The sequence below is a fragment of the Purpureocillium lilacinum genome (genome assembly GCF_023168085.1).
Source record: "Purpureocillium lilacinum CBS 284.36 DNA, scaffold_4, whole genome shotgun sequence".
Lineage (NCBI taxonomy): Eukaryota > Fungi > Ascomycota > Sordariomycetes > Hypocreales > Ophiocordycipitaceae > Purpureocillium > Purpureocillium lilacinum.
Window position 1 is genome coordinate 2,856,225 of NW_027072114.1, and position 13,730 is coordinate 2,869,954.

At 59.5% G+C, this 13,730-nt stretch overlaps 4 protein-coding genes across 4 annotated transcripts; 2 read left to right on the forward strand and 2 right to left on the reverse strand.

Moving 5' to 3' along the window:
• Positions 1–4,845: 4,845 nt before the first annotated feature.
• PLICBS_006033 (S-methyl-5-thioadenosine phosphorylase) lies at positions 4,846–5,931 on the reverse strand (the record flags this gene model as incomplete). The annotated part of the gene is made up of 3 exons (XM_018319776.1): positions 4,846–5,249; positions 5,324–5,815; positions 5,904–5,931. 3 exons carry the CDS (start codon positions 5,929–5,931, stop codon positions 4,846–4,848), a joined length of 924 nt encoding a protein of 307 aa, XP_018182250.1.
• A 1,063-nt stretch (positions 5,932–6,994) lies between these two features.
• PLICBS_006034 (uncharacterized protein) lies at positions 6,995–9,981 on the forward strand (the record flags this gene model as incomplete). Its single annotated transcript, XM_018319777.2, has 3 exons — positions 6,995–7,239; positions 7,291–7,685; positions 7,742–9,981. The coding sequence occupies 3 exons, from the start codon at positions 6,995–6,997 to the stop codon at positions 9,979–9,981; spliced, it is 2,880 nt and encodes a 959-aa protein (XP_018182251.2).
• A 695-nt stretch (positions 9,982–10,676) lies between these two features.
• PLICBS_006035 (3,4-dihydroxy 2-butanone 4-phosphate synthase) lies at positions 10,677–11,450 on the reverse strand (the record flags this gene model as incomplete). Its single annotated transcript, XM_018319778.1, has 2 exons — positions 10,677–11,308; positions 11,387–11,450. 2 exons carry the CDS (start codon positions 11,448–11,450, stop codon positions 10,677–10,679), a joined length of 696 nt encoding a protein of 231 aa, XP_018182252.1.
• Positions 11,451–12,792: 1,342 nt separating this feature from the next.
• Positions 12,793–13,713, forward strand: PLICBS_006036 (hexaprenyldihydroxybenzoate methyltransferase, mitochondrial; the record flags this gene model as incomplete). Its single annotated transcript, XM_018319779.2, has 1 exon — positions 12,793–13,713. One exon carries the CDS (start codon positions 12,793–12,795, stop codon positions 13,711–13,713), a length of 921 nt encoding a protein of 306 aa, XP_018182253.2.
• Between the last annotated feature and the right edge of the window lie 17 nt (positions 13,714–13,730).

Here is a 13,730-nt window from a genome sequence, read left to right on the forward strand (position 1 = left end):
CCAGAGCCATTCGTGTGAGTGTGGCGACATCTGAGAGCATGCAGGTGATTCTCGGCCTTGGCCAGCAGCCGAAGTGAGACTCGTCCGTCATCAGCAACGGCATCCCGTCTGCGCCTGCTTTGGGCGGGCGTCTGGTCCCGTCGCACCCCCGGGATGGAGGCGCGCCGGGGCCACAAGCATAGTTGAACGCTGACCTGACCACGGTAAGCGGTGAAGGCGATTCCCCGGGGACTCCGTGCTCATAGGAGGACAAATATCAGCAAGCAACCTCAGCCAGCGAATTGCAATTTGCTCGTCGCAGCCTGGCATCTGGTGGATGGGTGATGGAGGGTGGTTGTCGGACCGGGGCCGCCCCACGAAGTTTAAACGGTGAAACTGAGCTGGTGCAGGGTCTTCCCAGCAAGCCCAGCATACCGGCGACGGCCCGGGTGGCCCGCCCCGCCGCCTCGGGAGCTCCCGAGCACTTCCCGTAATCAATCGCCGGAGGCGGTCACGACGCACGGTATTGACTGACAGGAGGGCGGCCGGAGTCAACACGAAGGAGACCACAAGGGGCTCGATCCAGAGATACGCAGATGCAGCCTCGCACCCCAAACGCTCTCCTGGAAGGTTCGAGAGCACGAGACTTCCCTCGCCTTCTGTCTTCCTGCCGCTGCAGGTTGCAGCCGTAAAATGAACCGAGGCTAGCAGGGGGCGCGACGCACCCCGCCAGTCGCTCTTTGCCCATCAAGACTAGAACGACAGAGCGCTGCGCGGAACCCTTGTGCCGCAGGAACGATTTGATTTCTTTGAGTTGTTCCGGCGAAAATCTCGGACACGGCACGCGCGGCTTTCCTTTGACCAGTGCTCTGCCTTTGCAGGGAACCTCATTGGCACTGGGATTTCTCGAGCATGGAGCACAGCGTAGGCATGGCGTGATGTACAACAACGGTGATGCAGAGGTGTTACACTTTTGAGCGCCGATGCTGGTCGATTGACACACAGTTAATGCCACGCAGGGAGAATTTTGCCTGGGGGGAAGGAAGCTGTCAAGGTTGTGCCCTGCGTCCTGCAGTCCTCGCTGGAGGTGGCTCAAGGAGGCTGCCTGAGCCGCGGCCGGTGATCGGCTACAAGGAACAGGGGACCTTGAATAGACTGCGGAGCTATGGGGCATCAGGCCGTCTGTGGAGATGTCGGCGATCACCGCAGGAACTGATCAGGTTAACAATGTCTTGGCAGGCTTGGTGCAGAGCCTGGCTGAAACCGTACCCTCGCAAGCCTCCATTGCTGTACCGTGGTGATGGTCTGCGTCGCTCGCGCTGGTCTGTCCGATCCGCTCCTGCGCGGGCAGTCTCGTCCGATAATCAATACCTGTCAATAGTAGCATGTAGACCCCTGTAGAGTGGGTTGTAATGCTGCCCGAGACCATGCGCATTGCTGAAGTATCGGCGAACATGGCATCCATCAGCAATTCTCAGCTCGACTCCGCGGGCCGCTCATCGCCTGGACCTGCACACCCCCTGGGCGCCATGTTCTCAGGGAAACCCCTGGAACAGGCCCGTTGAAAGCCCCCGGCGTCCCTGGTAATCTTCAGCCACTATTGTTAGTGGTGGGGTGGTCTCAGCGAACCGACCGGGGCCCACGGACATTATTAGCCGGAGGATCAGTTGTAGCGACTAGGACATTTTGCTTTCAGCCACGCATCGCTGAAGCGCCGATGGTGTTCTGCAGCGCGTTGCTGGGGGACCAGAAGCTCGTCGTCCGTGGGACTCAGCTGCAGGGTGCGGCGCATGTTGAATGTACAGTACTTTTCATGTTGCGTCCGGGGGGCTCGAAATGCGTACTGGTTCGCGGTCATTCCATCGATGCCTGTCAAGCTGCTTCGCTTGCCCGTGTATGCGACGTTACGACCCGACGGGGGGCTGTGTATGTCGGGACGGAGAAAGCGTGCCGCCGGGCGCAACTTGGGCTCTCGCTGTGAGTTGTGTGCATGTTCAAGACAGGACGCGTGTGGCCGTCAACTGGCACGGGCGTCTCAAGACTGGTCGGCATTGCCACAGCTGGTTCCCCGCCGCCGGCGGGCCTCGATACAGTAGCCGGCTTCCAAGACGGACTTCTTCACATTTGCCGGCGGACCGAGCAAGCGCGGGGTCTCTTAGTGACCCAAACCTGGCTAACTGGCCTGCTAAACTATTTGGTTTCGACCGTCTGCCCCGGGGCTTGTGCTCGAGACAACAAAGAGTGCCTGTACTTCTGTACTGTACGTAGATTGGTCTGTTTCAAACGCCTTCTTGTAATGCTGTCCCATAAGAAAGCTTCTCGGCTTGATTACCTCCTCATGCTCTCGTGAGCTCGCTTCCAGGTGCTGGAACCCTGGTCGACAATGAACGGCGCGGTTGCCTTTTCCGTCATGTGCGCGTCCACGGCCAGTACCTGACGGTGCAAGTGGTGGAGACGACGCCATGTATGACAGGATGGTGCGGCCGCAGGAGACGATTCCTTACTGCAAATGTGACATGTCACCGACAGGCGACCCTCAGGGACGGGGCGCACATTTGACCAGCCACGCCATCACGCGCCAAGTGTCCTCTCTGGTGGACTCAACATGGCCGGAAAAAGGTTGGGGTTGATGATAGGTGTGACCTTGTATCAACGCGATTGTCATCGCCAAGCCGAATTTGGTGCTTGTCTTCGTCCCTTACCCCGGCCTCTTGTGCAGTGCTGACAACTTGCGTGATATGTGTTGGCCCACAGTGCACTGGGCCAAGGAGTCGCCGAGTCTTTCCCTGGTGCTCTATCTGCGGGATCCAGATAGCCAAATTGATTCCCCGTCTACATTCACATGGTCGTCGAGTTACTTGTATTCGTTGGATAGGACAATGAGACGATTTCGGTTGGATGCACGAGCAACTGCCCTTCCTGGATCAGAGACTCCAGGAGAGGCAAGTCATGGTACGAAGTACGACGATCCTGGAGTACACTCATGAGGCATGTTAGCTGCAGCGTCGCCGACCGGCAGAGCTCTGCGTAAGCTGTAGTCGGTGACCAGTTCCGTCCCTGGCTCTTTCTGGTGAACAACCAGTCCCACGACACGCACCGTGTATCACTTTATTTCTTGCTCACCGCCAATACAATATTCTACCATTGGGCTATCTATCGTTTTCCTCTCCAACAATGAATGCCTCTTCACCGATAACAGGTCACTCAATGCTTGCCATTGGAAGTCGTCCGACGGATCTCATGCCATCCGACGACGCATGCGTTCTTTACTGACCGGCGTGCAGTGCCAACAACGTGCCTGACCAATTCAAGATGCGCAGCGGATTTGAAGATCGCAAGAACGATGCTAGAGGAGATGCACACCGAGAGGAAACGAGGGCCGACAGTCGCCGGGACTGTTCTGTATGACCCCTTCATGTTTAGGCTCTGCTCAGTCCCGCTTCAGGCGTCGGTGCATGGTTGCAGGCGTTGAAGCTAACAGTTGGCGGATATAGCTTGCCGCTCGATGGATCGGACCAATATGACAGGGAGCGATAGTTCACTACTGATCGTCGCCTATCGAGGGAAAGGTATGATTGCTACCATGCGTGTATGTATCACAGGTACATCGAATCGAGAGTTGCACAGCCACGAGGCGGAGTTGTACGCCCGGCGTGAGAGAATACACCCGGAACAAGAGAAAAGGGAGAAGGGTGAGCAGGAGATGAACAGAGAGCTATTATTTGGACATCGGCTCGGCGCGGGTCTTGCATGATCGTGCAACCGGGCCCGCTCATTGAGCAAGCTCCAAATAACGAAATGCTCAATGTACTGACAGGATCAGAGAATGCAAGTAGATAAACAGTTACTTTCCTACCAAGCCAGTGGCTTGCGTTGCTGGAAAATACCACTGACTGTTACATGGTCGACGCCCGCAGCGGCGTGTACGAGAGGTAAGCCGCCGTCACTCCAATCCGCTGGTTGAAACAAGCCGCTGTCGTGGCTGCATCGGGAGGCACTCCTATTCGCCTCCGCGAAAATTGAGTGAGTGCTTCGCGGCACCGGCGCGTCAACTTCCCGAGAGCGCGTCGCAACGAGAGTAACGCGACCACGGCACTGGAAGCCAAGGATGCAAGCCGTTGGATCTACAGACAGACGGCGACGGGGGCACCAGACACCCGGACGGCCTGGTTTCACAGCACCAGCCCATTATACAATCGCAAGGCACCAGTTGCCTTGGTTGCAACCGAAATTTCCTGCTTGAGCGAGGTCCAAGGTCCATCCAGGCTGTATCGGGCTGCGAGCGCCATCATCTAATGACGGATATCGGCCTTCTTTGGCCGGATTCGGGGAGCAGAAGCCTGTTGTGCACGACACCACCTTCTTATCCATACGGCCGGCAGTAGTCCCGTCATGGTAGGCGATGCGCGGTGACCCGGCCGTGCGACGCAGCGAGTAATCCCTGAAGCCGGTAAGGATGGGGCGTGTGAGGTGGCACAGCAGCAGGCGTTGGGACCCGTCGTTTTGTTTCTGCCTTCGCGACGATGCGACTGATGGAGGTTTCGCTTGATTGCCATCTCACACACCCCCTAAATAAGTCTGCAGAGGAGACTTCTCCCGCATGCTTCGCTGTCACTTGATGGCATGAGCCAGGATGTCGTGTCGTCTCCATGGGTAAATTTTTTTCGAAGATCGACGCCTTCGCGTGAAGTAGCCATGACGTATTTCCGCGTAAACCTGCTGTCTACTCTATCTGTTGAAAGTCGTAGTCTCTAAATATTCTTCATAAGCCCTCGAAATCAAGTCACTCGTTTGTTCTTGTACGTTGGGTCAGTAAATTCGCAACAGTTCAACTGAGCCCTCTTGCCCGCCTGGTCATGGCCGCCCTTAAGACTCCCAGAACCCGGGGAAGAGGTATTCGACTCTCTTCATAGCCTCGGGGTCCCGTCCCTCCGGCTTGGTCATGAACTTGACGGCTCCCTGACTTGCGCCAGCCCAGTGCTTCGCCATGACCAGGTCGCTGTTGTCCAGCCGCGCGAGCTGGTCCAGCACACCGGCGACGAGGCGCTTGGCGTTCTTGCTGTTGGCCTGCATATACTTGCCGACCATTTCGACATTGACATCCTCGAACGAGTGCCAGCAGTCGTAATCAGTGGCCATGGCAATGACCTGATACGCCATCTCAGCCTCGCGCGCGAGCTTGGCCTCGGGGAGGGTCGACATGTTAATGACGGAGCCGCCCCAGGATCGATACATGTGGGACTCGGCGCGCGTCGAGAATTGGGGCCCCTCTGCGGAGAGTCGTCAACTGCCAGTTCGGAGGTGGTATTATCGCATCAGGTTTTCCGCGCGCGGCTGGACTCACCCATGCAGATGACGGTTCCTTTGTCATGAAGAACGACACCCTCTCCATCCATGTGCTCGGCACACGTCTTGACCACGGCAGCGAGTCCTGCGTCGAATGGATCCGCGAAGCCAACATGGCCGACGACACCGCCTTCAAAAAAGGTGAAGGGCCGCACACCCTTGGTCCGGTCGATGACCTGGTCTGGAACGACGAAGTCCATGGGCTTAATCTCTTCCTGCAGGGAACCAACAGCAGAGAAGGCAATCACACACCGCACGCCAATGTGTCGGAGGGCAGCAATGTTGGCTCGATTGGGAACTTCGTGCGGGGCGAACTGGTGATGCACGCCGTGCCGAGCGAGAAAAGCGATGTTGACGCCGTTGTGCGAGAGGATGCTGATGGGTGACGCAGGAGAACCCCATGGCGTGACCGGGTTCAGGAGGGCGACGGGCTCGTACCCCTCAAGATGCGCGAGTCCCGTACCGCCAATGACGGCGATATGGACGGGCTCTGTCCAGCGCAAAGGTCAGCATCGAGCGAGCTGCATGGCGAGCGGAGGGTTGCGGTGCTCCGGGTCGCGAGCAGAGGGGGACGTTACTGTCGAAAGTGGTCGGAAGAGTGGCCATTGTGGCAGCGCGCAACGAATCCTTCGAGCAGACGAGACTACCGCGTCGTGTGCGGCAAAGCGATCAATGGGCGCAACAAAGTTGTCTCGTCTCGAGCTGGCGGTCGGGAGGGGACGACGAGTGAGACCGGGTCACGAAAAATGTCGTGCTGGGCGATACCCCGCCATGGAGGGGCTCTCGGGACCCTGGAGTGCCGATTACCTGATAGGACCCGGCGCCTGGTATTTGGCTGACCACCCGCCCACCTGTACGCGGGCACCACCACTACGGAACACAGGCTGTGAGAGTGCCTACTGCCTACCTGCCGGGCCGTGTCGAGTAGGAGGTCGTTCCGCCGGCTGACGAGCAACCGACACGTGCATGGCCTTTCGAATGCTATTGATGGCAATTGGGCGAGGCATAGAATCGCGATAACGGCGACGCGTATTGCACGCCCGTCTCGGCTTCTATGACGGCACGTGGCAGGAATTGCCCGCAGCCTGCCCTACGCCGCCGTCGCTGCGGCTGCTGTCGCTGATGCGCTGTTGCGCCGGCGTGGACGCTGGCCGTGCCCGGCAGCCCAGCAACTCCTGCCGGCGCTACAGGAGTAATGGCGATTGCTCTGGAGACGGGAGCAAAACACTGTCTTGAAACGAACAACTGGAATCCCCGACAAGCGCCATCGCCTTGTCTAGTTGCAAGGCATGCTTCGGCATGCTAAGCGCGTGTCTGGATGCTGCACAAGGCAACTTTACACAGCGAGCGTAACGCGCAGGGTCTCACGGCAGTTCCCAGGCCATCCGCAATGAACCTAGAAGTCGTCAAGAGCTGGCCGAACAGGCCGTGGCGACCGCACCAGCAGTGGACGTCGCTGTGGAGCGAATCGCTCTGCTGACAAACTCAGGTCCCGCCCGCCACCTGGCACTGGTTTAGTGCCCGGGCCGCGCTAAGAATTTTTGCGGCCCCAACCCGGAAGCTTTCAGGCGAAAGCCCGACATGCAAGCTTCACGACCAACCGCATCTCATCCTATCCTAACACGGCCTGAAAGCCCCCTTGCCTCACTCGCCAGGCTTCCTCAACAATATGGCCGACGAGGTCCCATCTCGGGAGGCGATGACGCGCCTGGCGGAATATGCAGCTCCGCCCCAGGACGCGATAGCACCCGATGGCCAGGGCGAGACAATCGAGGAGCGATGCTTCTCGGCCGCTCTCATCTGTCTGGAAGGCCACTACACTCAGTCGCCGCCCATGGGCCCTTTGACAGCTGCTCGGGTCAACTCGATGATCTCAAAGACCCTCGAGAAGACGCACACTCTCCGAGCTGCCCGGTATGCGAATCCGTGACCAGTTTAAGGACCGACACTGACCAGTGCCTGCAGCGAAGCGCTGTCGCGGAATGTCGCCATATGGATATGGTTGACGAGAATTTTCGCTGCCGCCATCCCGAGTCTGACCACCAGATCTGTCGGCCCGCTATCAAGCTTGAATGACCCCGACAAAGGCGTCAGCCCCCAGGAGAGCACAGCTCTGATCGTCATGAACCATGCTTCCGTCAAGGAAGACCTGGGTACGCTCATCAAGCTCATGCACATTGCCAGGAACTTGCTGGTGAATGCAGAGCCCGAGGTCCCCCAAGACATCTGTGCCGCTGTCCATTTTGACCAGATGGTCTACCAAACCATCATCCTCTGCGTCAACGTCACGAGTAAGGGCTATGACGGCGAGATACTAGACGAGGCTCAACGGCTCAAGCTAGCCGACATTACCGAACTTTGTTTGTGGCACCCTTGCAACTTTCACTGCCTGAATGGCCCGCTAACACGTCTACAGACAAAAAGCTGCTGGTGACCTCGCTGCAGCAAGCACACAACTGGACCGCCAAGCATGACCGCAACAAGATGTCCTTCTGGTTCGACGTGCTGTTTGACGACGACGACGGTGGTTATTCTGGACACGATGAGGGCATGGGTGATGGTTCGGGTTTCCGGCCGGAAGTTGCCAAGCAGCAAGTTCAGCATTGGCTGGACCGCAACTCCAAAATGTGTGACGCGGCCCGCCAGCTTCTCAAAGACTATGCACAAAACCAGGCCCACAAGCCTCCCGGAAATCTGGCGCCGATTCGTCCGCTGGCGTGGAACTGGATGCCTGATGACTCTATCAACGTGCCAGCCGATATCAGTGACGACGCAGAAAAGATCAACCCCGTTTGGAAGCCGGACGAAACGGACAGATTTGAGCAGGATCGGGCATACGGCCGAGTCTCCAGAGAGATCGACACTTGGTGGCTACGCGCACGGGATCCCAACTACGAAGAATGGGTTGTAGGCATGCCGTCTGTGGAGTTTGCGCAATCGCGAACCGAGCAATGCAAGTCGAACATCGTCCACCGTTATGCTCATTCTTACCGGGGCGACCATTCACCACCCCCAGAGGTGGCCGAGGAGGATTTGCTGGACCACGATCATTGCCATTGCCCCGATTGCCACGGATGTCATCATGATGATCACGAGCACGAAGAGGAGCATGACCACGATGCCCAAGAGCACGACGTTGATTGCGAGCACCACCATCATCACCAACACCACCACCACCACCATCATCATCATGACCATGACCACGATCACGATCATGATTACGCACACGACTATGTCGAAGACATGATGGACGACGACGAAGCCGACGACGACGTCTCCTACGGAGAGGGGCCGTTGACGGGCTTGCTGACTGAAGTCCCCAATATCCTGGACCCAAAGCAGATTGAAGCGCTGCACATGATTGTCAAGTCCTGTATCCTTGACAATGCGGGATCTGGTCTGACACGTGCAGGTGAAAACCTGCAAAAGACGCGCTGTCGAATGTTCCTGGCACTCGACTGTGGAAAGAGTCTGCTGCGAGAGTTGCTCGTTTTCATTGCCGTCTGGGACAAAGATGAGCAGTCGTTGATCTTCCAGGTCACTACGCAGATAATTGAGGCGCTTCATCACAGCGCCTTGATACCCTACGCCTGGAACTCGCTGAGGATACCCAAGGATATCATATCCCCGGCGCAGACTGTGCTGTTGCGCTTGGTCAACCACATGTTTCGAGCCAGGAGCACCAACTCCACGAGTCAGGAGCCAAAGGACAATACTAGGGATATTAAACTGGTTCACTTCTTCTTCAGCTTCTTCCGGAGCCGCATAGTTCCAGAATGCGCGGCCCTGATGCACCTGCAGGCCCAGATTCGGGAACAAAACATCGACCCGGCCGAGTTCCCTGTCGACAGCTGGGACATGGAGCGAGCAAAAGACGGACTGACGCAGTATCTGGACTTCCTGACTACGGTTGCCGAGATGGCCGATACCAGGGCCAAACTGATAGAGTGGGAGGCAGTCTACGATCTCATAACCATTCTGAGTGGCCTTGAGGCTGGTGTACAGAAGAAGGCGCTCATAGAATTGCCTAAACGGGCCACGAAGACCGAGACGAGCAATCCGATGGTTGAGCGCCCATACTCGACGGCAGACGAGAGCCTGTCTCCTTCACCACCTCCGCCACCGTTGCAGGAGCCGGCCCACAAGTTCCCCTGGTCGGGCGTCAAGGGCCAGATTTTCACCATCATCGCCACTCTCCTGCAGCCGCCGGCAGGGCAGAGCAGCCCAGGCAACTCGCAGGTTCAGATGCAAATGGTCAACTACAATGGCATCGTGCCTTTGCTGAACTGTTGCGCATACGACGATCACAATCCTTACGCAAAGGAGCGCGTCACGATTTGCCTGAAGTGGCTTCTGGATGGGTGCGAGGCCGCCAATAACTTCTTTCGAGAGCTCGTGAGCCTTGCGCCGCAGCCGAACCTCAAACCCCCACCCGGTGGCACAACAGTCTCAACCATCAGGGTTGATGGGATCCAGGGCGAGGTCAAGGTTCAGGTGCGGTCCAACACGGCTCCGCCATTGGAAGGGGAGTCATCAGAGAACGCCAGCGAGTCCAAGGACCCCAACGCCGACCTTCTGGAGCGCGCGGCTTCGCTCAGCCTCGGCGCCGCGCCAGTCGCATCGAGAGGCACACTTGAGGATGATTTCATGGCGTAAGGATAGAACGTCGTCGGGGAGCTCTTTACAACGAGGTTTATCGATTCTTCAGCAAGCGATGGGTCGCCGTGCCTTGAGTATCTGCTGTGAAGAACCTAGAACCGTCGTCTTGTCCATATCTTGAAGAAACGGTGGAATATATCCCAAGGAATAATACCCCTCCGAATAATGATAGTCTTGAAGAGCGCTGTCGTAAATCTCGACTTGTTGATGGGTACCTTGTCGCTATGATAAGCCCACTACCAGTGCTAGGACTTTATAATGCAGTGTTTCAGTACTGCCGGTGCCGAAATACGACATGAAGGCGTGATTCTGTATCCGTGGTCTGGCACAGCTGGACTGTTTGTCCCCCATCGCCCGTGATGCCCGCGACACTGAAGGCGACCCTCGCATTCATCCTCGAAATTGGTATACTGTGATGTTCTATTGCATGCAGGCAGACGAGGATCCGTAGGTGATGGATGAGTCCACCGAGAAGTAACTAGGAATATCTAACCAACCGAGAACTGTAGATTGTCGAGCCATGCCAGAAGAATGCCCTGAAGCAAATGCCGTGTACAAAACCCCAAAAAAGCCAGTATGAGATGAGGATAGATTTTTGTCGCAAAACGCCGCTCCTTGCCGCCACTCTCGCCCGCCCTCCCACGTTGTGGGAACCGAGCCGCTACCCGTCGTCGCCCATGGGACGGTGCGAACTACGAGCCGTTGACCTCCAGCTTGCCCTCGGTCTTCTCGACGTACTCGACGAGGTCCGCGATCGTGCACACCTTCAGCCCCCACTTGCGCGCGAAGGTAATGCATGCCTCGCCCCTCATCATGTCGGTGGCGGCGCGGACGGCGCGGCCAGGGACCTCGTCGCCGTCCTCGACGACCTCGCAGATGGCGGCGGCCTCGTGCTTGCCGGCGAGGCGGCAGAACTCCACGGCGGCCTCGGTGTGGCCGACTCTGGCCCTCACGCCGCCGGGGTGGGCGCGGAGAGGCAGGACGTGGCCGGGACGGCGCAGGCTCGTGGCGGTGGAGGTCGGGTCGGCGAGGACGCGGCAGACGAGGGCGCGGTCGTGGGCGCTGATGCCGGTGGTGACGGACTCGTCGGCGGCGTCGACGGAGACGGTGTAGGCGGTGCCGCGGGGGTCCTGGCTGACGGAGACCATGGGCGGCAGGTCGAGGGCGTCGGCGCGGGCGGGCTTGATCGGGGCGCAGATGAGGCCTGAGGAGTAGCGCACCATCCAGGCCATCTGCTCGGTGGTGACGTCCTGGGCGGCGATGATCAGGTCGGCCTCATTCTCGCGGCCGGGATCGTCAAGGACGACGAGGAACTCGCCCCGTCCTGTCGGCGGGAGGAGTCACAGTCAGCACACGTTCATGCCGAGAGAGTACAGGCCGCGGCGGGGGGGTCTCAGCGTACGGAAGGCCTCAATGGCGTCGGGAATGGAGTCGAATTGACTCTGGGGTATCATTGGGGCGGGCATTTTTGGCAGAGGAGAGGATGACTGGCGGTGATGCGGTGTTGCGGTATGCGGCGCCGACAGCGGTTTCGCTTCGTTGTCTCGTCGTCGTCGTCGTCCTTCGTCTTTGTAGTGTCTTTCGTGGGGGTCGCAGGAGGTTTGTCTCGTTCGGTCTCGGCCGGCGGATGCGGATGGATTTTTGGAGGGGGGAGAAGACCCTGGCTGGCTGGCTGGCTCTGGCTGAGGGCGGGGGGGTGAACCGAGGGCGGCGGGCTGACTTTATGGAGGGGCAGCAGCGCGCAAGTAAAACCAGTTGCGACGCGAGGCCAAACCTTGTTCGCTGCGGCTACGAAGTAGAAAACCGACCGGGAACGAGGGGTATCGTGGCAATGCGATCCAGAGCAGGCTGGGCAAATTGAAGAAGAGCGGCGAGCCCCTCGGTACAAGTAATTAATGGATGTCCAGGTCTGGGCCCCCCGGCAGCGGGTGCGGGTGCGGGCGCGGGACCCAGGTGTACGGGCCAACTCGGCCTCCGACAGGCAGGACCGCAGGGCTCATGGCTTCCATGCGCTTCGGCTGCCCGCGCGTGCCCCCCCAAAAGCGCCATACGTTGGCGAACGGCAGCGACCCGTCCGCCGTCCCCATACCTATGGGCTGAGGCACATGTCAGCGCCGGTGGCGGCGGCGGGGCCGGGCCATGCCAACGCCTGCACTTCTGAAAATGCCATGCGACGAGAAATGCCGTGTACAACCACCGAGCATGCTAATGCGGCGTGATACACACGCGACCGAGACCTGCTGGCTACTAGGTACTGTAGGTCGGCAGCGGTGCGGCGGCGCCGTGATTTAAGACGCTGACGGTCGGCTGACAAAAGGGCGCTGAGTGCGCCATTGTCCCCATTTACGGATGCGGGCCGGAACGCTCTGTCAGCAGCGCAAACGAGGATGGGCAGCGGGCAGTGGGCAGAGCGAGCTGCAGGTGGCCCGGCGGATGCGACCGCCAGCGGCGCCTGGTGGCTCCCGCGCCGAGGCTGCCGCGGCACCGACAGGCGGGTAGGCAGAAGAGGGACGGATGGCCGGATGCAAGACACCGAGTGCAGACCGAGGGGCCGCTCGGCTCCGCCGCCGAGAGGGGACTGTTGAATGTCAACCCGGAATTTGAGACAGCGTCCTGCGTGCCCGCCATCCCGCGCGCTTCCAGGGCGTGCCCTGCCCACTGTGAGCACTCTGCTTTGTCAGCCGGCTCCATCTGCCGCAGCGCCCTGCCGCATCGGTCGACTTTTTGGAGCTTGCTTCGGGGCAGCTGCCGAGCTCAACACCACGACACCAAGACCGCGATCCCCGTCTCCGATCTCGCCGCGCACCCATGGCAGCCCCGTCCCGGACAGCTGCCGTCCGCCTCAGCCGGCTACGGCCGTGGCGGCCACAGCTATTCCCATCGCCATTGAGCCCGAGCGCGCTCGCCGCCCGCCCGTCGATCTATGCGCCCGCCGCGTCGCCGTGCCCCCGATGGCACTCAAACTTCTCGTCCGTGAACCCGGAGGAAGTCTCCCATTTCAGCGCCCTCGCCAGCGAGTGGTGGGACCCTCACGGCTCCTCGCGGCTGCTGCACCTCATGAACCCTCTACGTCACGACTTCATCCGGGCGTGTCGCACCTCCGCGGCGGAGTATACCCCCGACCACGACGCCGAGCTTTCATACCTAGACATTGGCTGTGGCGGGGGGATCTTTGCGGAAAGCGCCGCTCGCATGCCCATGACTCGGCGCGTCACCGCCATTGATCCCACGCCGTCCGTCCTGGCCGTCGCCAAGGCCCACGCCCGCAAGGACCCGTCTCTGAGCAGCAAGCTCACGTACACGCAGACCTCCATCGAGGAGCTGCCCGTGCCGGCATCCGACGCGGAGCGCTACGACGTGGTCAGCCTCTTCGAAGTCATCGAGCACGTGGACGAGCCCGCCGCGTTTCTAGAGCGGGTACGCCCGTTCGTCAAGCCCGGCGGGTGGCTCGTCATGAGCACCATCGCGCGCACGTGGATGAGCTGGTTCACGACGAATCTCGTCGCCGAGGACATCCTGGGGATCGTGCCCAAGGGGACGCACGACTGGAACAAGTACATCAACGAGGAGGAGCTGCGGCGGTACTTCCTCGACAAGGGGTGGGAGAGCCCGCGCGTCATGGGCGTCGTGTACGTGCCGGGGCTGGGGTGGAAGGAGGTGCGCGGCAGCGAAAAGGTCGGCAACTACTTCTTTGGTGTGCGGAGGGCTGTCGACTCTGATGCTTCATGATACCCCGGGCGCGCTCG